This window comes from Tursiops truncatus, chromosome 1, assembly GCF_011762595.2.
Source record: "Tursiops truncatus isolate mTurTru1 chromosome 1, mTurTru1.mat.Y, whole genome shotgun sequence".
Classification (NCBI taxonomy): domain Eukaryota; kingdom Metazoa; phylum Chordata; class Mammalia; order Artiodactyla; family Delphinidae; genus Tursiops; species Tursiops truncatus.
In genome coordinates this window covers 14,000,984-14,027,810 of record NC_047034.1, presented here as the reverse complement: position 1 = coordinate 14,027,810, position 26,827 = coordinate 14,000,984, and the positions used below count along the sequence as shown (strand labels likewise).

Genomic DNA, 26,827 nt, shown 5'->3' with positions numbered 1-26,827 from the left:
ATAGGAGCACCATTGTACTCCTGGGCTTGCTTTGGGATGAAATGTGTTGATATGTGAATATGCTTAGGACAGCAACTCATACATAGAAGCTATTCAACTAGCATAATAATAACAGGTGTTATTATTATTACCCTCCCACCTCAGAGTGGAAAGAGGACTTCTGTCATCCAATATCCGTAAACCAACCAAGGGCAGGGTTCTTACTAATATCCTAGCACCATGTACTTTCCTGTGAGCAAGAGAATAAATGACCATGATTGAATAGGCCTGGGCGTGGGGCCCCCTCCTTCAGTCAGGGTTTCATGGGTATGTGGGAAACACTTTCAGCCAGAAACCAGAGCTGCCCCCGCAACTGCACACAGCAGCCATGCTACCGTGAAATCGTTAGAATCCTGATGCTCTTTCCCATTTGATGCTCACAGCCATTCTGTTTTCCAGATGAAAGAACTGAATGAAAATCATACAGTTTGGGCAAGATACTTTACTTCTTATAGGCTCACTTGCTCATTCAAAAATGGGTATATTGGGGACTTCGCTGGCTGTTCAGTGGTTAAGACTTCGCCTTCCCGGGCTTCCCTGGTGGCGCAATGGTTGAGAGTCCGCCTGCCGATGCAGGGGACACGGGTTCGTGCCCTGGTCCGGGAAGATCCCACATGCCGCAGAGCGGCTGGGCCCGTGAGCCATGGCCACTGAGCCTGCGCGTCCGGAGCCTGTGCTCCACAACGGGAGAGGCCACAACAGTGAGAGGCCCGCGTACCGCAAAAAAACCGACTTCGCCTTCCAATTCAGAGAGTGCAGGTTCGATCCCTGGTCGGGGAGCTAAGATTCCACATGCCTCGTGGCCAAAAATCCAAAATATAAAACAGAAGCAATATTGTAACAAATTCAATAAAGGCTTTAAAAATGGTCCACATCAAAAAAAAATCTTTTAAAAAAAAGGGTGTATTATGAGAACTAAGAAATTTTGTGTGTCCAGCAGGATGCCTGGTACACAGTAGGGCCGCCTCCCCACTCTACCCTCAGCCTCCCACTAAATAAAAGAAGGAGGTGCTTTCTTCCAAGAGGGAAAAGAGCCAGGTTAACAAAATTCTTATGTCACTAACAGTCATTAAGCCGGTGTTAGAATGTAAACATCTCTAACCAAGAGCACAATTGGCTCTGAAGGTGTGATGCCCCTTTGATGAGACAGTTCAACCTTCCTGGTCCTTGCTACTCTCTTCCCAGGAAAAGAATGATTTTCCCATGTTCCCACGGATAAGATTCTTTCGAACTCTGATAGTCTGATTCTACATTTCTGTGACTGGTAACTTGCTTCAGATTCCTTGTTTTCTCTTGCCATCACCCTTAACTCATTCCTCTCTTAAGAGATTTTTGGTATCGTATTTAGAGAAAATTCATTGAGCATGTTTTCTGTTTGGCTTACGGCTTGCATTTAATCAGGTATGAATCCCCCTAATGTATTTCTGACTGGCGTGAGGCTGTTGTCTGGTTAGTTTCTCCTACGGGATCTAAGCTGCTCCCCCCCACGACTCCCACAGCTCAAGGTTTTAAATGATTTATTGCTATTGGCTGACTCAAGCCGTGCATGCGTTCTAACACCTTAGAGCCTGAGCGCCACAGCTTAGACTGAAGACCATCAGGACATTTCGTGAATGGAAATCTGAATTCTGGCACTCGGGCCAGGGACCGTGTTCTTTTTGGCCATCAGGTCTTTTGTTGCAACAGGAGGTCATCTCTACCTGTGAGGGCGCACAGGAGCACGTCTGTTCTTTTTCTGTCCCTCATGGCACCCCCTAGGGCTCTACTCCTAAGCCTTTTGCCAGCGATCTCTACGTTGCCTTTGAGACAAGTTACTCGTCTGAAGATGGGTTGCTTCTCACCTTCCTGTTGACCCAACTCACTTAAGCCATGATTGATCCTCCTGTCTCTGTGTTGGAAGCTTGTTGGCTGGGCGTAAAACGTTCAATGCAACCAAGTTTTCTCCGAGTGAATGTAGGTAATGTAGAATTCCAACCTGCCCTCATGGCTTTTCACAAACGGTTCCTGCTCAGCGAGGTAGCCATAAAAATGAAGGTTCTCCAAAGTCACCTGAAACTTAGGAAAGGGTGAGACATGTTTTCCTTCTTTCCCTTTATCCTCTAAGTTGAGGATTTACTAACTTGTAGTTATTAAGCAGCCGCCAAGTTCAGAGTGTATGTCTAGTTGCTAGGATTGGTGCAGGAGGCTAAAAACCATGGACTCTGCCGCTCAGGGACTTAAAGTTGAGTTGATAAGACAAAGAAACAGACAACTCCTCATCTTCAGGGACAGCCCAGTCCCACACCAAACTCTCCTGGACACTCTCATTCCACTCTCTGGCCAGATGGTCTTGAGGAGCACGCGTGGTTCCTTGACATTAAAGACGAGAAGCATTCCACAGAGACATGAGGAGGGACTATTTCTCTATTTCTGCAGTCTCACAAAAGATGCTCTTTCCAAATGTCTCCATCCTTTTGAGCAAATGCACACTGTTATTGGTACCTTGGAAGGGTTCAAAATGTTCTCCCCTCCAGCAGTCAGAATCTCAGCAGGAAGCAGTTAAATGTCAAAAGGACATTTAAAGAGAATTTAATGAAAAGACTTTATGGAGGTATGGGCAGGATTAAGAGAATCAATAAGGGATATTAACATATTCTGGGACTAGCCATAGCCAGAAGCCATTACCTCTAGACCTAAAAGGACGAGAGGAAGAAGCTGTTTCCGGAACCCAGTAAATGCTATAGCCAGTGGGGTGGGGCTGCCATTCAGAAGCTGTGCCCATAGAGAAGGAACGCAGCCTGTTGCCAAACCAGGATGCCAAAGAGAGAGAGAAAGGAGAAAACAAAACCTTTCTCCTTCTTTTGTAAAGCAGTTTGCAGAACCAGCTTCACGGGCTACAGAGAGGAGCAGGGAAGGGCAGAGAATGGATCTGGGGACAAACAGAGAATACCCAGCACATCCCCTGTACCCCAGATTGGCGCCACTTCTCACCCATGTTGTGGCAATACCTTCTCCAGTAGAATTCTTTTGGGGCTAGAGGATCACCTGGCAAGCTTTGGCTTGCCACTCTGCGATTATTGATAAAACACTAAGTAACTCTGAAGGCTTTAGGAGGATTGCACTTAAGTACTTGGGCTAATGGTGTATTTCCATTAAGTTCCAAATAAATGTCTCTGTCTCTAGGAAGCAATCAAATCTACAGATGGTGACAAACACGTTAACATATTGAAGTAAATCAGATGCCGTCGATGAAAATCTTGAAGAAGATGGTCGAGGTTTTCTCTTGTAAATTGATTTATCTATCTGTTGGTGAATCTGATCATTACTAAGATGCCTATAAGTGTCTAGGAAACTGTACAGTTCTCTCCCAAAGGCATATTTTCAATGGAAATTGGAAACAAAATTCTTCACTTCGAAGAATCCATTGAATTGCTTCACCATTTTCTTTTTACATACTTTGGGGTGCTTTTGAGAAATGTTAATTCATAATAATGTTAAATGGAGGATGCCACCCAATCAACAGATTTTGACGCAGCAGCAGTATTTCTGAAAAGCCAGGCTTTTGTTTATTCTAACCCTCAGAGTTCTAGAGTGGAGAAGTACCCAGAGACAGAGACACAGAGAGACGAGGGCTGACCTCAGAATGTAGTGAGGGTTTTCAGATCTATTGTTGATCCATAACAGCCAAATGGACCCAGAAGTGAGTTACAGAATTGCTGTTTAGTCTCACTTTCTCTTCCAAGGGGTCATATCCTGACTTTTCACACAAATAATATAATAATAACCATCGTTATGTATTTAGTGCTTGCTTTGTGCTAAAGACTATGTTAAAAATTTTGCGTACATTAACTCATAATAATCATTTGAGACAAGGATTATTCTGAACAATTACCCTTAGAAATCCGAGGCACTGCGAGGTTAGTTAACATACCCAAGGATGCAGCCGGTGAGCAGGAGAACTCGAATTTGAACATAGAAATTCAAGTTCTACAGACTGTGTTCTTAAATTCACCCTCCGGTTACTCCAGATTGTGTTTGTGTACACCTCTGGGGCTTTCAAAATCTTAATAAAATATTTACAAATGTACTTATCCACCACCGCATTCCTCAAAGTTTATAGCAACTTTATTGCATGTAAATCTCAGAATAGTCCTGTGAGGTAGAGATTATTTTTTCCATATAATCAGGAAACTGAATGACCCAGTGAGGTGCCCAGTCAGAAGACGTTAGAGTCAGAACTTGAGTCCAGATGTTCTGATCCCAAATCCCATCCTCATTCTGCTGAAGCACAGTGTCCTCAAGTCACACCCATCAGGAGCATGAACTCCTGACTCTGCAAAGATAAACTGACTCGAGTTGTAATCTAGGCTGCATGACTTACTGGTTCTATGTTCTCAGCCAGTAATTTACTCTCTAAGCCTCAGTTTCCTTACCTGTAAAATTGGGAATGAAAAAGCCTACCTTAGTAGTTTTACTGACCAGGGTTCTTAGCCTCCTTAATCAATATAAATTGATCAGAGGCCAGACAAGAAATTCAGGCAAGGCTTTATCGGGGCCCCTGCTGCAGCAGGAGGGGAGCGAGAACAAGCAACAGGTCTCCTTGCTTGCTCGCCAAGACAGCGGGGAGCTGGTTCCTTACATGGGGTGAGGGTAGGGATGTGTCCGTGGGTCGGGTCAGAGGGTGGCTTAGGTGATCTGTCCACGCCTTTGGTGATGTTGAGTGCAGGGGGCATGTGCAGTCCCCCACTTTTGCTCCTGGCTCTTCAGAAGTGGCAGTTGGCTTTTTTTGGTCTTCTTGTATCTTTTTGTCCGTAATTTTGCCCCAGACTTGCATGCACATAGTTATTTTTAGTCCCTTATAGTTTCTTTGTATTTTGTAGCTCAAGGAGACGTTTGTCCAGATGCAAGAACTGCAGCAAAGGGTCCCAGGTCCCAGCCTGTTTCAGTAGGATTGCTGTGAGCTTTAAATAAGTTAATTTAAAGGCCAGGACAGTGTCACTCACATATAAAAGTAAAATTTAAGATATAAATATATAGGAATTAGTCAATATCCAGTTATCCCTCTACAATGTAAGTCAGATAGTCGCTCCTTTACAGGGAACCCTCCCTTGGCCTCCCATGAAATGCAGACTCCTCTCTGGCTCAGTGAGGTCTCTCATGGTCTGACTTTTGTCCACATCTGTCATCATCCTGTCACTCTCTGGCCCTTACTCTCCAAGTCCAGCTGCACCAAACTTTTTTGAGACTCCAGCCTCATGGTCTTTTGCGCTTGCCCTCCCTTTGCCTAGAATGTTCTCCCCCCAGGTCTTCATATGGTGGCCTCCTTCTTGTCCTTAGTATCCCAGCTTATCACCTCCTGAGAGCACCTCCTGGACGACTCACCCATTCTCTACTCCATTGCTGCAGGCTGTAAGTTGTTTCCTTTCTAGCACGTATCATCACCTTTTTGTCTTGTGTTTATTGGCTGGCTCTCCCTAACAGGGTGTTAACTCCAGCCTTGTTCCCTGTTGTCTCCCCAACTCATAGAATAGTGCCTGGAACATAGAATGGCTCAGTGAGTACGGATGATAAATAATCTTACCTAGTTAACTATACTGTCACTTTTTGAGAAGTTAATCATGATGGGTGATTGTGAGCTTAGCTTACTCTAGCAACTAATTCTGGAGAAAGGATATGTTTCCAGTGTTACGTTAGTAGGGTATAGTTATGATCTCAGTTAACACAGCGGAATTTTTACACATGTTTGGAACAGTAGGGAAAGTATTTGAGTAGCATTTGCCTCTGTATAACATGCAATATTGTTTAAAGCATGACACGTGGCAGCAGGTATGGATGCTGTGATGTTTGCGGTCATTGTCACCACCTCACTTTGGGGCTGTTCTCTGCAGAAACAGCCAGCCCGTGCAGGGGTCAATGACAGCTCTAGGGCAGGATCTCAAACACTTACAAGATGTGTCCAGACCCTCCTTCAATAGAAAAAAGTAGAGAGTTCAGGCTTTTACATCCCATACCTGTATTAGAAGGCTGGCCCTGCCACATACCAAGGTGCATAAACTTCTCCGTACCTCTGTTTCCCTGTGTGTAAACTGGTGATGATGCTAATACCAGCCTCATAGGATTGCTGAGAGGATGAAATAAACGAGTACATGTAATACCCTTATAAAAGTATACGCGCTCAATAAACCCATGACCTACTTTTACGTATCCTCCATGAGAGCTGGATGGGACTGGGTTCCTATTTTCTCTCAGGGAGAGCAGACACAAGCAATAAAAAGGAGTATGATAAATTCCAAATTTTCATTATCATTATGAACATCACATGGAAGCTAGTTTCAGTATTCCCCACTAATGCTGAAGCCAATTTTCCCCTCCTTATATTTTAGAAGAGAGCCATTAATATTTGTTGAGCACCCACAAAGGGCAAGGCTGTGTGCTCAGCAGTAGTGACAGAAGACACCCATTTCTAGCAAGGAAAACGTCTTATAATCTCTTTACTAGCTTCACATCTCTGAATTTCAAAAGCACCGGTAGAAAGGAACACAATGTTCTGCTGTACCCTTCGTCCCCTGGGTCCCAGAATTCAATTAAAATTGTGTTCCATCTTGCCCGATCCAAAGTGTTTTAGATTAAAGAAGCCCGGAAGGCAAGGACCCTATCTGTAAAAGCATAACTATTAATGGACCCAGCAAAGCACCATGCAAACAGAGATGCTGAGAAAAGTCCACCTGATGAGGAAAGAAAATCAGATAGGCAGATGGTTAAACAGATAGCTACACAGAGCTTTTCAGCAAGTTATTCCTTTACGACTGCAGCCTACAGGACTGTTCATGAAATTTTTAAAAAAAATCTTGTTATCGTTTCAGATTTATTGCCTTCCCTTTTTAGCCACGAGGCTCTCTTAACCACGTGTCCGTTTTGGCACGTTGCTCTTCGCACATATTCAAAACCCACGGCAAGCTACCCTTTAAAAGACATTAGCGTGAGTGCCATGGGAAAATATACTCCAAGGTTGTAGATGAATTGATATGATTTCCTTGATTGTATCTTTTTATTTATGAGGCATAATTTATGAGTGCTGGAGAGCAAACTGCAGTGAGTGATGACTAACTACAGCCCAAGTCATAAATCAGGAGCAGTGAAAAAAGAGGTGATTTTGATCGAATCTATTGAATTAGCTGTTGGCCTCAGCCAATACAGGTATCGGAAAGACCTTTTTAATATCTATTTGTCTCTCTTCTGGGAGTGTGATAACAATCTCATTACATGCCCCTAAGAAACAAATAATTTAATTGTTTGCCTCTTAACATGCAACCTATTTACTCTTCTTATTAATTACTGGCATGGCTGTTCATGTTGGATTTTTGTTTACTTCTGATGTGAATCGTCACAAAAATATATTCACATTCTCCAGTTTTTATAATGATGTTGCCTCCCTAACGCTGCTTGATATGAAACAGTATTGTTGAAATGTCTCTGTTTCATCAAACATTATCATTATTCCACAAGGAAGTGTGTTTTAGAATATCACAGAAGTTGCAGAGAACTGAAAAATCCCTCCATGTATTAATCCTCTGAGAGTAGCAGTTATACTGCAACTCATAACAAACAGCCTGGAAGAAAAAGCAAACTCTCAAATTGCTTCAAGGACAAGGATAGCCACTGTCACTTACATTAGGAGTCAGCAGATGAGAGGGTTTTTGTGAAAGATCACCGGCTGAATTTGGTTATTCCTGTTATCCATTTTTATATGGAATATGATAGCAAATACAAGACCAAGTAGACATCAGCTGGATGCTAACAGTATAGAACGCATCACTAGGTATGGCCTCTTGGTCTCATCAAGACTTGTAGCATTTCCCCAGCCAAAAGAATCATAAGGTATTTTTACCATTAAGGACTTTTTTATTCCATGATAAAGGAAAAACACATCAAGAAACCCTGGAAATGTGGAAATGTACATTAAGAGTTTCTCTTTGCAGTGAGGCTACACTTGGAAAGTATCAGTCCTGGGGAATGTTATTTTAGAAAGCTATGAGCCATTGAGTGAGACAACGCATTGAAATGAAAACTGCTTTACAGTTAAGTGTGGAAATTGTGCTATAAGCGTAACTAGGTCAGTAACATAAGCACCCAACGGGCCACCACTCTAAGAGAATTTCTGAAGCATCTCCCCTTCTCCCAGCCTCGGCAGAGTCATGGGTCCTTCTCTTTCTCTTTCACAAAATTTATTACAAGTGCTTCCATTCACAAATCTTGCTTTCCTTCTGGAATAAAATTAGAAGGAGAAATGTTGTAGGAGAGGAACTAGGAGCATTTTAGAATAGTTAATACTATTCATCTGGGCTGTAAAGAAAAAATAGACCCAACAAGTTCCAGAAAGATCAGTGTTTCAAGAAATTTGCACCTGGAGTGAAAACTAGGCAGCAAATGGTTGTTCTCCAAAGCTAGTGAACTCTGGTTCTGCTTGGAACTGTGGCCACAGTTCCAATAACTCAGTGGTGATCATTGCAGTTGTAACATACGCAGCCAGATACATGCTGTGTGCTTATTTGAATGGCTGAAGGTAATGACAAAAGTAATGCAAAGTACAACTCTAAATAGACAACCCATGAACAGAAATTGAAAAAATGTATGGTGCCTAGATTTGTGTTCCTGGTTCTATAGAGAAGAGCTCTCTATGTTTCTCAAATAAGACTGGGCACAAGAATCACTTGGAAATCTGTTAAAAAGGCAGGTTCCGAGATCTTTTCACTATAAATTATCTTACAAGAACGCAAGATGATTTTGATGATTGTAGCCAAGGAACACATTTTGACAAAGACTCCTCTGAAGGAAGATTTCTAAGAGGCAGTTTTCAACAGAGGACACACAACGGAGCCCATTGTTTCCACAGCAATGAGATCTGGGCAGCGTGGTGACAGATGCTGACATCTCATGTAATTAAAACTTTATAAAGCAAACTACAGTGATTAGACCTGGGGGATGGGAGGGGAGCAGAGTAAATAAAAGAACAGTTTTATTTTTTAATGGAAAACAGCATAAAGATGGTGATAGTCACTAGTTAGATATCAAAAATTAGATTGAGAACAAATAGATCTCTTCTTTCACTAGTCAGTTATAGAATTTATGGTTAGATCACTTTAGTTATTTTTAATGTATTCAAATAGTTAACCTGTGTTTTCCATGACATCTTCTTACATTGTAACTCCTTTCGCTGTTTCACCCAAAACGTTAGAGAGGAAAACACCCCAACTTGGCCAGTCCTGACTTGTTCTCATTTTTAACAGCTCTGCATTGGGAAGTTCCTAACTCGTGTGTGTGTGTGTGTGTGTGTGTGTGTACACACACATGTGCAAGTGTTCATTAAACCCAAATAATAAGTTACTTTAGTGGAAATTTTAATCATCTAATTTTTTTATTATAAAAAAATATGTTCAATTCCACTAATGCTGTGGGTTTAAGGATATTCTGAATAAAAGAAAGATAAAAGTATCCTTACATTTTTTTCTCTTGGCCATGGAATTCATAAGCTGTACTTCTGTTTCCAGCTCTTAAAATGTCCCTTCTTTTTTGCGAGTAGCTCACACACTGTTTATATACTCAGTGATGATGTGAGGGAACCTTGGGATACAAACCAGGTGGATTGGCTTATCAGTTAGGTAACAAGTAGATAGATAGGCAATAGATGATAGATAGGTAGATAGATAGATAGGATAGACTGAGATAGACAAAGTAGGCAACTCTACGTCTGTTCTCAAGATATTTAATTTCTTGATTCGTTAAAAATAAAAGATCAGGGCATATTACCCAAATTTTCCCACTCAAGATCTCTGCTTTTTCTTTCTCTACCATATAAAGATGGACCCAAATCTTGGGGCCATTATTTCTCAGTAGAAGTAAATCATAAGCATAATCTGTTAGTATTTTTATCCTGAACCTTGAACTATACTTTAGTTCCTTTATCTTTTTGTAATAAATTTATTTATTTTATTTTATTGTTTTACTCTATTCTTTTTGGCTGCGTTGGGTCTTCGTTGCTGCGCGTGGCTTTCTCTAGTTGCGGCAAGCGGGGGCTGCTCTTCGTTGTGGCACGCGGGCTTCTCATTGCTGTGGCTTCTGTTGTTGCGGAGCACGGGCTCTCGGCGCGCGGGCTTCAGTAGTTGTGGCTCGTGGGCTATAGAGCGTAGTCTCAGTAGTTGTGGCGCACGGGCTTAGTTGCTCCACGGCATGTGGGATCTTCCCGGACCAGGGCTTGAACCCGAGTCCCCAGAATTGGCAGGCGGATTCTTAACCACTGAGCCACCAGGAAAGCCCTAGTTCCTTTATCTCTTGCTTAGCTGGGCATAGACAAAAATCTACAGCGATTTTTGGATAAAGGACTTTTTACCTCGAGAGAGAGAGAGACAGAGAGAGAAAGAAAGAATATCACTGACAGTTTCTTTTTGACTTTTCTTCTGGTGGTTTGGTATAAGATACGATGCCTTGTTGGTACAAGATCTGTGAAATCCATAATGCTTCATTAGCACAGCTTTCTCTTCATTGTAACAGCTTTCATTTCCAGAGGAGCTCATGTAAATAGGCTGCTCCTGCTTTGCATAAGCATGTTGATTTATATGAATGCTATTTTGATCTGAAATTGATTGAATACTAAAAAGAAAGACTAGGAAAAAAGCACTGTATTATGAAGGTCTCCTGTCAAAGACAAAAGACACTAGATCCTACATACATTTCCACTTACTGATGGGGAATTCTGTATTGCCTAGGTTTTAGAAGAGAATATTTCTAAAGATCCGTAGCAAAATACCACACTATTGAGATGCAAGTATTTGAAAATACCATGGATTAAATTACGTTTTGGAACTAGGACTCCTCCACCCCCGTTTGCCCATGTAACGCAGAAAGGCATGAGGTCTAGTCCTATCTGCCAACAGCAGCATTAAAAAGCCTTAATAGATGGAATGCTCAGTAATTAATTGGCAACTTGCTGAATTTTTGTCAAGCCCAGTTGCACTTTCCTCCTTGCGTTCTCTATCCTTTGTGGCCCCCACTAAAATTCTGTATACCCTTAAATCACCAACCAACCAAAGCCCTTCTCTTGGCAAAGAATTTGATATCAATATGTGCACCTTATTTTGCATCCCTTTCTCAAGAATATTTTCCTTTCAGTCTTTGTTACTCGTCGTGTAATCAAAAATCCTCCACCGCAAGACATCAGCAGTAACAGAGGTTGGTCTGGAGCAGACTGGGGAGTCCACGACTGCTTCTCATCAGCCCTGAAATCTGACCTCCTCACCAATTACCTCCTATAGCTACCCTCCCTGTTGGAAGACTGACCATGGCCATTCCAGAGCGGATGCTAAGAGCAGCTACAGTTGTGTTCTGCCCTGTACTCTGTTTTCCATGGAGCCTAGCTTTCCCATTGCTAAGACAGTTTTCTGGGCCTATCAAAACAAACCTCTATCATTCGAGACAACCTGGGCATGTCTGTTTACCCTTGCAAGCTAAGAGACTTTACCCAATCCAGAATTGCAGGTAGGTAATTGTCTATAGAAAAGTCATTTCATATTCATGATCCTGAGTATCTTATTTATGTGTATGGATGACATACAGATCAAAAGCACAGTTTACTGGGAAGAGCAATAAAGTTTATTGGCGAGTAGAATTCTAGTTTCAGCTCTAGTGACTTCTGTCACCTTGAACGAGAGTCACATTTCAGAGCCTTGATTTCCTCATCTGTAAAAGGGGCTAATAATACATTCTCCAGCCACCTTACGAGGTTGTGTTGTGAGGACCAAGTCAGCGAACGTTTGTTAAAGTGCTTTGTAAAGTATAGAATTTATACAGATGTTAGTGGTTATTATGCAAACTATGAGAGAAATGGATCAGAGCTCTGAAAAGGACAGGTTCTGCTTTGTAAGTAGGTTAGTTACCTCTTTTTAAAATGTGGCATGTATGTCAACTATTTCTCAATAAAACCGGGGAAAAAAACGGGGTTTCTGGCAATCCTATCAGCAAGAGGAGATTTGCATTTGACAGCAATCGAAGAGCAATTCAACATCAGAAATTTTACTTTTACGAAGAAATCTGCAAAAAAAAAAAAAAAAGTACAGAAACACTGATAGAAGTTAGCCTAAGTACTGAAAATCTCTCCAATATTTATTTATTCTCTTAAAATTATTATTGATGCGAAAGCAAAATAAACAAAAATGAAACTAAACTCTCACTGCAAAGTGTTCTCCTACAGTGTTTTCTAAATATCTCGTATTTTGAACATTCTGCATGCTCTTTTAACACCGCACACCTAGAACGTGTGTACTAGAGAATCAAACAAGTTTTCCAGACTTGTCTTTAAAAGCTCAGAACAAATTTATACATATATATATATACACACACCTATATAATTATATAAAACATGTATATATCATATAATGGTATATATTGTAATTATTATCTATAGCGTATATATTGTATATATTGTAATATTTGTGTGTGTGTCTTTACATATATAAATACACAGAGACACCAAATGAGGGAACAATTTCCTGAGGTCAGACCTGCACAACACGAAAGCTTACTAAGGAAGACTCCTAGACGTGCAGACAGTCTGCTCGGATTGCCGTTTAGATCTATCATCCTGATTGATCACTGTGTGGTTGGCTATTATTGGGCCTAATTTAACCCTATCCACTCACACATCCATCTCCTCTGTCTATTGTACCTGACATTCTACAAATCACTTACTCATGCAAATGATGACCTAAGGCAACCTCTTAGGATATTCGTGTTTAATTATACAAATGGTGCTTGATAAATAAGATTACACCTCCTTCCATATGTTTATTCCCTCCTTGATGAAAGGAAAATTCAATTTTCATGCAGATTGGGTGGGGCCGGGGTTTAAGAATTGCTGAGTTTTATGGAGTCTGCAGATCCATCCAGTCTGCAGAAGCTGACAAAATCACTCCACACCCCGCACAGAGATGAGCAGTTTTTCATTAGGCTTAAATCAGCCATCAGCCAGCTTGCGTTCAGAAATCGGGACTCTAATAGGACCCCCTCTGTGTTCACAGGGTCAAAGGCTAAACACAGGAAGGACCCGCCCTCCTTTGCAATTACGAAGTTGCAAGATGCAAGTTTATCTCATTCTGTTGTTTTCAGTTGCTCTGAGTTGCCAACTTCTCTGCAGCCTGAAGTTTTCTGGCTTTTGACTGGTCTTACTGATTTCTTTTTGAGGTCTGGGCCGTGAATTCAGCAGGAAAAGCCTCCAGTAGCTGGACGCGGTGTAGAACTGGGCCCGCCCCCCCGGAAGGTCTCAGGGCCCCCAAGTTCCATGCCGTCTCTGCCACCCAAGCAGTGGTCAACATCAGTGCCCCGCAGAAGCCCAACGGGATTGTCAGTCTCTACAGATTGTTCTCCAACGATACCAGCGGGGCCCAGACGGTGGTGAGCAGCAGCATTCTGATCGGTTTATTTAAAACAAATTATAGGGGCTTCCCTGGTGGCGCAGTGGTTGAGAGTCCGACTGCCGATGCAGGGGACGCGGGTTCGTGCCCCGGTCCAGGAAAATCCCACATGCTGCAGAGCGGCTGGGCCGGTGAGCCGTGGCCGCTGAGCCTGCGCGTCCACAGCCTGTGCTCCACGACGGAAAAATCATAAACCATGGTGTCCTTGCTTTTTCTTATCCATCTGTTCTCAATTGCCCTGTGGTGACCTTAGTGGCCCAAAGATCCCTCTGCAAAGAAATAGCGTTAGGAAACGTACAGAATATATGTAAATGCTCTGGGAGAGGAGGGCTAAATGTGGTATTAAAGACTCCACAGATCTTTTAAGGAACCTAAGACTTTAGAGATAACCAAATTAGTTGAATTAATTGAATTAGAAAACACATGTCAAGCACTCAGCGTAGTAGTGGCTTATAGTAAGGGGCCAACAAAGGGTCTCTGTAGGTGGTGTAAATCTTAATATGAAAAAGGAAAACGTAGAGCAAAGGATATCCTCGGAATCCCCATTTTGGCACGAGCAAATCTCTAATAGCACACTGAAATCTCAGACTTTGTTTTGGTGACTTCTAGAAAGTTCTAGGTCTTTGGAAGAAACAACAGAACAGCTCAGCTCAGCCCTACTCCGCTGTTCGTGTATTAACACATTTGGGGCACATCGAGGAGACAGGATGGTCTGTGGAGGGAAATCATCTTTCACACTGTGTTTTAGCCCAGCCGTTCACTGAAAGGGACACTAAATAATCAACTAGACCAGTTCCTGCATTATTTAAATGAAGAGACTACCTGCCAGGGGATGAAGTCTCTTCTCTCTGCAGGACAGCTGGTGTCACTCTCACATTTCTCATAAATAAGTATAGATTAGAATACTTTGTTCACACAAACCTCATAGAGAAATTGCACAGATCCTGGTATGACATGATACATTATTTAGACCAATCGAGGGAACAATTTTGGCAAGTGTGGAGAAATCCTCTGAGGCCAGCGTAGCAGGTAGTGAAACACAATTTCAAAAGATAACTCACATGCAAGGAAGTCTTGTATGGAATGTTAAAGAAATATTAGCATATTTTCTACAAGGCTTCCGATTCAATAAATATAGATGATGTAAATACAATCAACCCTTGATTATCCATGCTTATAAAATGATAATATTAATAAACTCAAATAATTCCTATTTGGAGTGCCTTGTATGCATTTTTTTAAACAACAGGTAGCTCTTCTTAATTAAATGTTGCTTATGTCAATGTGAAAATGAGTTTCTAGTTTCTGAGCTCTTCTATTCCAAAGAGCACTTAGTAGAAGCACAATAAGGTAAAAATATTTGCTCCAGATAAACCAAAAAGTTTATAATGCAACCAAGATAATTGAGAAAAAACTATATTTCATACAGATCCATACCCTTAGAGGAAGACATGGACTTTCAAACTCTTAAATATGTAAATATACAAATAGATAATATATATTTCAAGCTCTTAAATACTCAACTCTAAGATTTGAGGGGATTTGAGGGGAGTTTTGACCCCAAAATTACATGCAAGTAACAATGGCAGAATATGGACCTTAGTGAATGTTGACTTAGAAATATAATATAATAAATATAATTCAAATATAGATTTTGTTTTTCGAAAAGGCATCATTCTGAGGGTCACAGAACCCGGTCAGTATTTTGTGATTTTTTGAGCCATTTTCTAATATCTCTTTATGGTAATAGACAACATTGTTCCCTGTGATTTCTACCCTGTTGCCTCAAACTTCTATCAAACTGTTATCTCATTGCATGTTTTTGCATGTTTAAGCCATGCCTCTCCAGCTGGATTGGTCATTCCTCAGGGTAGATATTGTGATAGATGCCAGGGTGCATCTCCCAGAGTAACTAGCACGGCACTCTATTCATAGAACGCATGGTACACGGTAAAAGTGAACCAACTGTCTGTGACTTGCCACTGGGCCTCATCTAGTCTTCTCTCTCCTCCTGCAGCTGGCTGAAGGCCTGGCCACCCAGCAGACGCTTCATGGCCTGCAGCCCTTCACGACCTACTCCATTGGGGTGGAGGCCTGTACTTGCTTCAATTGTTGCAGCCAAGGGCCAACAGCAGAGCTGAGAACTCCTTCTGCTCCGCCATCAGGACTGTCCTGTCCCCAGATCCAGACACTGGCCTCAAGGACAGCCTCCTTCCAGTGGAGTCCCCCACTGTTCCCCAACGGCGTCATTCAAAGGTAGCGTGGGAGAGCCAAAAGGACAAAGAAACCGAAATAAGGCATGAACACAGACATGCAGCTACCCAGCCCTCCCCAAGGAAGACTTGCTGATTGAACAGACACCTATAGCAACTTAGACAAATCAATTGATTTGCGTGGTCACATTCCCCACAAAGTGTTTCAATCATAAATCAGCTAAGGATAGAAAGGTGAACAACAAAATTTTCTTTAAATAAGAAAGGCGAGGCAAGAACTTCCCTGGCGGTCCAGTGGCTAAGACTCAGCACTTCCACTGCAGGGGGCACGGGATCGATCCCTGGTCCCTCATGCCACGCAGTGCATCCAAAAAATAAAAAAGGACAAGGCAGTGTGTTCCCATTCATTGAAAGGATGTGCTCTTCCTCATGGTTCCCTGGAATGTTTCATTCTACAGGGCTCAGCTAGAACATAAGGAACTTCTGTGACTAAATCAGAATTTCCTTGATCTAATTTAAAATGTCGTAATGAACCACTGTTTGAAAGACCACAGAAGTTATTTCACTCAAGATAATCTGGAGGAAAAAAAGATATTCTTTATTTTCAACAGAGAAGAACAGTTTTATCACTCTCTTCTAAAAAGAGAGAAATATCTTATCTCTACCAACAAGGATTCCTGGCTGCTGGGTGGACAGCAACATGTGTATACATGTGACTTCTCTTATCATTTCTCTGGTTCCATCTGCTGCCCATTTCCAACAGCATTAAATAAAGTGTTTCTGAGAACAGTCTCCCACCAATGGGAATTTGAAAGAGCTGGCAGTTCAGTGAGAACAAAAGATCAACAGGTTTAAAAGAGAGTGAGACTGATTCCTTTGCCCGTTTTCTCTTTACGTGTCCATTCTCATTCCAGCTATGAGCTCCAGCTCTACATGGCCTGCCCCCCGGATTCAGCCACCCCCTGTACTCCTAGCCAAACCGAGACAAAGTACGCTGGGCCAGGGCTGAGAGCCAGCCTCGGGGGTCTCCAGCCCTACACCACCTACAAGCTGAGGGTGGTGGCCCACAATGATTTGGGCAGCACGGCCTCTGACTGGATCAGCTTCATCACCCAAAAAGAATGTGAGTAGAAGTGGCTGCCGCCATAAGCCAAAAAGCTAGGAGGGCAGCCGCAGGGGAAGCTTGTCCTGAAAGGTAGGGGGAAAACAGTTTGCTAAAAGGACTGAGTGTTCAGTTCCTTCGAATGCTACTGAGACATCAGTGAACATGACTATGGGGGAAAAATGCCCATTGGATTCAATAATATGGAGATCAAGAGTGCATTTAGGAAGATGTTTCATGTAGCAATGGGATGAAAACCAATTAAGAGAAAGCTATTCCATGGGTAAGATGACTTCTTTTCTTTATTTATTTTGAGCTAACTTTTTAGAGAAGTTTGCCATTCCTTTTCTTTTCAAATGACGTGGCGTCATAGCTCGCATTTCTGGAAAGCTTTGATATACGGCGCTGCCAGGAAAAGCAAAAGGGCTACTGAGTGCAGAAAAGGGCAATTAGCTAATCCGTTGGGGCCTCCTGACATTTCTATAAAATAAGTCCTTTTCAGATTTTATAAGGTTTATATGTCTACTGTTTTAAAATGGCAAATACAAAAGGTATTAAGAATAAAATAAGTACTTATAATTAGAGCCAGCTACGTCATTTGTGGGTTCCACTGGAAAATGAAAATATGGGGCCCCTTGTTCAAAAATCGTTAACAATTTCAAGATAATGACAGCAGAGCATCAAACTAAGTCCATAATTCTTCTACATGAGGGATCCTGGGCATCTGCACAGGTCACACAACCATGAAGCCAGTCCTGCTTATAATCCCACCACACCCAGAGGCAACCACCATTAATATTTTGGCGTAATTCATTCCTTTAATCCCCTTTCTATGCAGAGTTGTTATTACATGGCTGAGATCATACTCTAATGAAAATTTCATAGTCTGCTTTCTATACTTGACATTATTTTATTTGCATTTCCCATGGCATTAAAAACTCTTTAGCCACCAAGGTTAATGGCTATATAACATTGCATCCTGTGAATAAATTGGGCATTTCAGTTGTTTCTAATATTTTCCTTTTATAAATGTGGTGAGAAAGTTTGTGAACAAATCTTTGTGTGAATGTCTGGTTATCTTCTTAAATGGCAACAAATGGAATTTACTACATCAGGAATTTTAAGGCTTTGCACACTTATTGCAAATTTGCTTTCCAGAAACATTATATCAGATTATAACCTCATCTTCGGTATTTGGCACTGACATTTTTAGAAGTAAGAGTTATGCATTCGTGAAAGTTCACTGCCTCATACGAAGACTTTAATGTACCCGAGCAGTAACATGGCAGGATGTTCGCAAGAGGTCATTTTTAGAGAGCACTTGCTCGTTCCTGGCACTGTTCAAGCGTTTTACAAATAATCCTTACCACAAACCTATGAAGTTAAGTACTATTATTAACCAAATTTATAGGTGAGAAAACTGAGGCAGGGCTGTGGACTGTGCACTACAATTCCAGGATGCCATTCACATTGATTAGAATCTGAAGTGAGGCTCCTGGAGCTATATGATGAGCTAAAGCCAGAGCTTAAGTCCCTCCAGTTTCCACACCTAGAAGGTAGAAGTGTTACTCTAAGCTCAGGATCACCCAGCTCAGCAGCACCCTCCGTACTGCTGTGTTAACCTGGTCAACTCACTACCTGCTTTCTGTAATAGAGATTTCAGACCTTCTCCACCCTCCTCAAACCTTCCACTTCTTCTCATCCCTTTCCCGCAAGCCTATACAATCCTCACCCACCTCTCCCTAGAGTCTTGGCAGAACTCCTTGCCTTGTAATTCACCAGGAAAGGAAATGTCATCAGTCAGTAATTTGCTCCCTTCCCACCCTAGACAGCCACGTGTCCTGCATCTGCATCATTCCCGCCAGGGACACGGCAGGAAGGGGTGGTCCTTCATCTGAAATAAACCTGCCTCTTGTGCTTTGAGTACCACTTCCTTCACTACTATTCATCATTTTTCTATCCTTAATCTTCAGTGTATCACTGTTGCTTCTGCCTTTCTAATGTTAAAGCGAACAGACTCCATTTCCCCTCTGGTTCCTGCCCCAGCTCCTCCCCACAGAGACAACTCTTCTAAAGAATGGTCTTCAAGTGCTTTCCCATTTTCTTTCTTCCCACATGTTCTTTAACTTCCTCCACACTGATTTCCACCTCATCCCTGCATGAAAATCTCTTCCTAAATTTGCCCTTGACCTCCACACTGATAATCCAGTGGGCTTTTTTGGGAACATTGGGGAACGTTGGGAACATTCAACGTGATTGAAGCCTCCATCCTTGGTAGAAAGTGGCTCCCCTTCGTTTTCATGACAAGTCTCTCCTGGGAAACCTGCGTCTTTGGATGTTCAGTGTTAGTCAACTTTGTTGCTTGATCTTCCACCAGCCAAGGTTTTTAAGCCTCAACCCTAAACTTTCTCTGCTCACACTTTCCCTTTTATCCCCTTCCTTCTTTTTTCCTCTCCTTCCCGCCTCACCTCTTCCCTCTTCGGCTGAGTTCATCTCCTCCAGGGCTTCAGTTCCGAAGGCTGACTCCCAAATGGCCACCTCCTCCCCGAGCTCCCTGCTTGAAATCCAGACGCTCACACCCAGCTTCCTTGCCTCCCTTTGAACTTCTCATAACCAGCTTGAGTTGGGCAGACCCCCGACAGAGGGCGCATCTTTCCTCTTGAATGTGCGCTTCCTTTGGCTCTCATTCTCTCCATTTTATCTCCAGCACTGGGCAGAGTCTTAGATACCCAAAATGTGTTGTTTAGTGAGTGAGTGAACGCATCCAGAACGTCTCACGTTTACCATTGGCACCACGCAATCAGTGTCCTTTGTCACCCAAGCTATAATCAAAGCAAAGTGTAATCGTTCTTCATAACGTCTACTGCCTAATTGTGTAACCTCCTTTTACCTTTTTGCCTATTCCTCTCGCTATCCTCCCTTCACAAACCCATAAAGAACTGTGAGAAACACTTATTCCTGAAATGAAAGTGTAGTCAAATGAATTCTGACTTAATAAAAAACGCTACTCCATACAAGGAATGGGACAAAACACCACCACCAGCTTTGAGAAGCAATTACCGTTTACAGTACAGACTGTCCCTTATGTACAATGGTTTGACTTCACGATGGTGCCAAAGTGATACACATTCAGTAGAAACTATACTTCAAACTTTGAATATTGATCTTTGTCAGGCTAGCGATCTGTAGTATGATTCTCTCTCATGATGCTGACGGCAGCTCCCAGTCAGCCACGCCATCAAAAGGGTAAACCACCAATACACTTACAACCATTCCATACCCGACACCCATTCTGTTTTTCACTTACAGTACAGTTTGCAATAAATTATAGGAGATACTCAACCGTTCAGTGTAAAATAGACTTTGCATTAAATGCTTTCTGCCCAGTAGGCTAATGTGAGTGTTCTGAGCACGTTTAAGGTGGGCTAGGCTAAGCGATGATGTTTGGTAGCTTCTGTGTATTAAATGCATTTTCAACGTAGGATATTTTCAATTTATGATGGGCTTATCGGGCGTAACCCCATCCTAAGTCAAGGGAGATCTGTATATTTATAAGCCAATTTTTCTACTTGTTCCAGGTTTTGTGTGTGTATCGCCAGAAGGCCAGGCCAAAACAGCTATGTGAGCTTTGCAGGTTGTCACCAATTCTCTTTTTCAACATGAAACTTAGTCTCTGCCAGACATTTTCCCCTTATGCTGGAAGAACAGAATGAACAGATTTAAGATGTCCTGCCTTTCTATTCTTCCTTGACATGGAAGAAGTGGCTGAAGGTTGCAGTAGCACTGAAGGAGAAAGCGTTCTCTTAATCTGTTTACTGGATCCACAGACATGGGAAAACACAATAGTTCACTGGCTGTTGTATGGGGTTTAAATACCATTTATGTTCCTTTTAACTCATTATACAAACTAGCAGAGAGAAAATGTGTATCGAAGAATACAAACCAGAAGATGCTTTGAAAACAGTATTTGCAATTTTATATAAACGTGATCAGAAAAAGGTCTAGAGAAGCATTAGCAACATATTCCGCCCCCTCTGCCTGAATTACACCTGCAGTGGAAGAGCAGAGGTGAGGTGTAAATGTTTAACAACTGGCCTCCATGAAAGAAAAATGTCCTGACTTGAAGCGCTCACCAATTTCCATGGTGTAAAGTACTCCCGCTTGGGTGATTTCAAGTTTCCAACGTGACAGCACTGAACACAGAGTTGGGAAAAGATCGTGTACCATTATGTAATATTTCCACCATCCCGATACAATAGATTTAAACAGCATGAGAGCATAGATAATAAAAGGTAGTGAAATAATTAAGAAGTTACAAAGTTTTAATATTTATTATCTTTGTTTTAATATAATTTATTTAGGTTTATATGATTTAATTTTTAATAGTGGCTGGGTTTAATAACCAACTCACAAAATTCCTGAATATTTAACCATCAGGATGAACCCACTCACCACTGAAGGGCACGCATAAAGTGAATTAGTAAAGCATGCTCCTTTAAATACATGTGTACTGATTTTAACAAAAAAGCACGGGCTTTGGCGTTAAGCAGGCCTGGGTTCAGATCCTTTGTCCCGTACCAGCTACTGACATTAAGCAGATTATTTGATCTCTCTAAACTTTAGTCTCCTCACATGGAAAATTAGGAACTAATTCTTACAAGATTGTTTTGAGGATTAAATAAAACAAAGTACATCAAGTACTTTATTGTACTTGCATTGTACTGCTTTATTGGCATAGTAGCTGTTATCATTCTCTCAGTCTTCAAATCCGTTATTCCTGATTATTTTGATAGTTTGATCACTCTTTTTCCTCAGGAAGATCTCCAAATCCTGCAAGGCAAATAAAGCCCCTTCCTTTTCTATTTTTGTACTGTTTATAAGCCTTCTCTTTGTCTGTACTGTTATGATGTAGGGGAGAAGTGGAAATCTACTGAAATTAAGTGACAGAAGGAAGCCACAGACAAATACAATAGTATGTTCCATTGTGATATTAGGCACAATTTGTGTTAAAATATATATATTTAAAGAGGGCTTGATAGCTCTTGTTTCAGTATTTGCAGAAAAATTTTCCTATAACTTTATGAAAATATTTTAAAAGATGAGAATCAAATTTGTCTTCATGGTTGAATCTTATGATCACAAAAGCGTAATTATTCCTTATTTTGTTATATTTCCTCACATCAGCAACAGATGGATTTAATTTTTAAAGGATATCCAATTTATTTCTACTGCTCACTTTTTTTTTCTTTTCTTAAAAGCCAATTTCATATATAGCTGGATCTTAATGCTCTTACAAATGTATTGATTATTTTGGAGAAAATGAGATCTCATGAAATAAATCTCTTCTGACTTGACAAGATGATATGGTATCCCTTCATTTGTTCCTACAAAAATGATTCATTTAAAAGATGAGCCTCAGTTAAGGATTATTCTTCCTTTATTTTAGTAAGGAGTTGAAAAACGAAAAGTTCTCATGCCTGTTAAATGCACACAACGTTGCTTCTCTATCTGATACAATACTTAGGAGACCTGGGCTTGATTATATACTAATGTACTGTGCTATTGATTGATTAGTCAGGGCAATGAATTATTATACTCGAATTGCTATTTGCAAGGCTTTTTAACTATCTTAGAAAACAAACGAACAGCTCAAGAAAAAGCTTTAAAAATAAATGGGTGCCAAAAGAACATAATTCACCATCTAAGCAGTTTAGTTAGGAGAAAATAAAATATTAACTTCATCTAGTCCTTGGGGCTTTGTAGCAATAAATATTGATTTGATATGAAAAATAGCTATCCACTGTAGTTAATAGTGTTAAGGATACTTTAGCTGTTAAAAGAAGGAAAATGCAACAAAATATAAGCTCCGGGGCTATGCTGATGAGCAGAACCATTGTATGTTAATAGTTGTATTTCATAAAACACCACTCTCCATTGATTTTTGTTTGGAAAGCAGGTGCGACATTGCTGAGAAAGCATTTCACATGCGTTCCCATGGTTTTCTTTTCACCCCCAAAGCCAGTTTTTTCCTTTAAGCAGTAAGGGAAATAGGAAGGGTTCCAGCAAGGACAAAAAAAAAAATGTGTGCTCATATTTTAAAATAAAAAACACACTATTTTTAGGACTTACAACCTTCTCCCACATATTTTTAGAACTTACAACCTTCTCCCACTTATTTTTAGAACTTAGAGACTTCTTCCACCTCTTTTTAGAACTTGCAACCTTCTCTCAACTATTTTTAGAACTTGAACCTTCGTCCAACTATTTTTAGAACTTACATCCTTCTCCCAACAGTGCCCCAGTACCGTGCCCCTTTCTCGGTGGACAGCAATCTATCCGTGGTATGTGTGGACTGGAGTGGCTCCTTCCTGCTGAACGGGCGGCTGAAGGAGTTCGTCTTGACCGATGGAGGGCAGCGCGTGTACAGCGGCCTCGACACCACCCTCTACATCCCAAAGACGGCGGACAGAAGTGAGTTTCCCACTCCCATTTCTCAGGGCACAAGAAGCTGGGTTTCCCAGCTTTCCGAGATGCTCAATCTGACGTTCTGAAAGGTGACCTCAGATGGTCATCATTAACATGTCCTGGGTTAAGTGGTCACTTCTCGTGGGAAAGCGACTACTTGGCATCAATCAGGTTTTCCTGATGACGCTTCTGATGTGGTCCTCTGAGCACTGCCTCTGCTGACGTGAGGGTCCCCAGGAACAAGACCAGAGGGCAGGTTATGTGCCCTAGAGAGATAAAACCCACAGGCAAAGAGTATCCCAAAATAACACACTTTTAGGGACTTCGGAGACTCTCTCGATACATCCACAGCCTCCAAAGAGAGCATAATCAGGCCATGACCATCCCCAAATCTTAGACCCTGAGTAAGGGCTTTCCTTAACCAACATCGGTATCTGTTCTTGGAACAACAACGCTCTTCCCTCTAAAGCTGAATACTTTCTCCCTACTTAATTCCATGTCCTTCTTCTGTTTGTCTTGTTTTTAAATTGAAATGAGAAAAAGCTTTTCAAGGTACTAAGTATCTTCTAATGATAAACATGGCCACAGGACCAATAGATGTGAGGCCCTTTTGGGCAATCTGGTCTTATACAGTGAATTCATTAGTGGTTGATTTTTTTTAGTTTCCTTGAAAATATGTACTATTTCTTTTGGCTAAAAGGGGCAGGTAAACAATGAGCTCCAGCATTGCATTTACAGCATTTGAAACTTATCAGTAACATCTTTACAACAATTCAGCTCCACATTTTCATGGTCACAGTTCTTGGTCACCTGGGCAGTTTGTTGGGATGGGGAGATGGCCTGAAAGTTGGGAAATACGGGTTCTACCCCTGGCCAGACCTCTAATCATCTGTGTGACTTACAAGACTCACTTCCCTCAGGCTCCTGGCTACTGTAAGAGGTATTTAGACCATTTGATTTCCCAGATCCCTGTTGAGCCTTCCTGCTTAGTAGAAAACTCTGGGTTGCCTAGTGAAAGGAACACCTGTAAGTTTAAAGGAACAGGTTCAGATTATATGCATAACAAGATACATTCTGTGAATTAGCCTTTATTCTTCAGATAATTCTTTTCCTTTGCTATATAATCTCTAAACTTCTTTAGCTCTGTTACATATATATATGTTATTATATAGGTAACATATATGTAATAACATATATGTTATATACGTTATTACACTAATGATAGCTGTTTTTCTTGATAGTTTTTAAGTTAGAAATAAGTTTGCATAATAGGTAAAACCTCATAACTTGATGTGGAATCCTGTTTTCAAACTCCTTCATGCTATAATACATTGCTTTTCTGGAACTGTGCCCACTGTTTGTAGATGTTGAATAACTGACTCATTTACCTTTGTCTAGCTTTCTTTTTCCAGGTCATCTGCACTACAGATGAAGGAAGTGTTAAGACACCTTTGATTCAATATGATACCAGCACTGGATTTGGTAAACATTTAACTCAAATCCTATTTAGTGTAGTATCTACTCATTTTCCTAAAGAAACATGCATGTTTGTTTATATGTATTTGTGTTTCTGTATGCATACATGTTTGTTTATACATATGTATCTATACATCTTCCATACACCATATGGAAGAAATTGTGTTAAGTGTTGTAAGAATTTTTTTAAGTCCTCTTGAAACTTACATTAGGCAAGGAGTTAGGGTAAACTCTTAAAATGCCAAATCATTGAATTGTAGATGCAGAGAGATATGACTAAAGTTCTCTCCTAACCACAGATTCTGTCAATAAAGAGCTATATGAATTTGTGCACAAAAAAAAAGTGAATTTATAGAGAAAGCCAGAGGAAAGAGAAAATACCCTAATGCCAATTTGTGTTGATAATAACGATAATATTCCAGATTCAGAGTTAGGGTTAGCAAAGTGTAGCCCCCCTCTCATGGAGTTCAATTTTTAATTTTAGTCACCTTCTCTCCCTCCCTTAAACATCCTCACCCCAGTGCTAAATGCTTCCCCTTTAATCAACTTGCCCTGACAATGTGGGTGTGAAGGCCAAGCAGACCCATCCAGTCCTTGAGGGGCTGCAAAGGGGGAAGGCTGTCAAAAGAGTAGGCATTTACAGCTGTGTCTGTCCTTCTTCCTCTTGGCCACGAGCATTGGCTTTAGAAGAGCAGCTCCCTGGCCTCTGCTGCATGCCAGCCTGCATGGCGGCTGCGTGGATCCAGAGGCTTCTGAGCTGGTGCTAGCAAAGGGCTGGGATGGAGATGATCTCTGAGACTTTCTCCCACTCAGATTGCCAGGCCGACGGCGATTCCACAGCTTAACGCTGTTCTGCAGTGATCCCATAAGCCTTTCCGAGTCTGCCCCGCTCATTCCAGCTTTCCCACAACCACAGACTTGACAGTCCTGCTACTCCCCATCCTTCGATCCTGCATCCGTGGAAAGCCCTTACTTAGCACAGGGACTGGCACAGGGTAAATGCTCATTAAATGTGAGCTACGTCTATCAGCCTCATGTGCAGAGAATCACATCAACTGAACTCTTAACACCTGAATAGAAATGAAAGGTAAGTGGTCCCTTTGCTAAAGGATTTCCATCCCTAGGAAGCTCTCCCAGGGCATTTGAGTGATGACTTGCAGAGCTTTTGTTACTTAACAGAGAGGCCAGAGTACAAGAAGTACTATAAAGACCACATGTTAGTGAGCACAAGCTGTTAACATCCCAATGGAAAATGGTATCTCACGTCTCAAAATCCAGTTTGCAAGAAACGTCGCAGGAACAGGGCTGTTGCATGAAGTGAGGGAACCCTGGATCCACACAGCATTGACTGTGTATGTAATGGGGTTTCTGTAGCAATATTAGTCTGGGACCCAACCCTCACATGAGCCCAGAAAGGACTGCTCCCCAGGCACACAGCTGTGAAGTAGGCTTTTCCCAAGGTTACTTTGGTAACCCTCTTAAAAAATCCCCTCATCCCCCCTCCAACTGTATTTCCCGGGAGCGTGCCAAGGCAGCTGCAGTTTCCAACCTGAGAGGTGTCAGCAAGGTCTCCCAAGGGCTGTAAACGTCTCCTTACACCCACCGACCCACTGCACCATTTCCCCAGCCTGAACACAAGTGCAACAAAGCACTATACATGCCTTTCTAATTTATTAAACAACAGAGCAAGAAATCACAAAATTGCCTTCTGAAATAGCATTTCCTTTTTCTGTCCCTGGGTTTTGCAGGCCTGGTGCTGACAACTCCTGGAGAAAAGAAAGGATCAGGGAACAAAAGCACGGAGTTCTACAGCGAGTTATGGTTCATAGTGTTAATGGCAATTCTGGGCTTGATCTTGTTGGCCATTTTTCTGTCCCTGATACTACAGAGAAAAATCCTCAAAGAACCATATATAAGAGAGAGGCCTCCTTTAGTGCCTCTTCCAAAGCGGATGTCTCCATTGAATGTATACCCACCGGGGGAAACCCATATGGTATGTCTCTAAAGGCGGCCTCATTTCTCTATCACTGGACTAAAATATTTGTTTGTATTTAGAAGGAAATATTTTCAGAGCCATAGTAGCAAGGGAC

At 41.6% G+C, this 26,827-nt stretch overlaps 1 protein-coding gene across 1 annotated transcript in view; it reads left to right on the top strand.

Annotated features, from left to right (window-relative positions):
• USH2A (usherin) overlaps positions 1 to 26,827 on the top strand; it is a 784,083-nt gene that overhangs the window by 715,028 nt on the left and 42,228 nt on the right. Inside the window, exons 64-69 of the mRNA XM_019920609.2 lie at positions 13,252 to 13,461; positions 15,499 to 15,737; positions 16,609 to 16,817; positions 23,091 to 23,267; positions 24,660 to 24,743; positions 26,486 to 26,730. Coding sequence (XP_019776168.2) covers positions 13,252 to 13,461; positions 15,499 to 15,737; positions 16,609 to 16,817; positions 23,091 to 23,267; positions 24,660 to 24,743; positions 26,486 to 26,730 — 1,164 coding nt within the window. The remainder of the gene's footprint in view (positions 1 to 13,251; positions 13,462 to 15,498; positions 15,738 to 16,608; positions 16,818 to 23,090; positions 23,268 to 24,659; positions 24,744 to 26,485; positions 26,731 to 26,827) is intronic.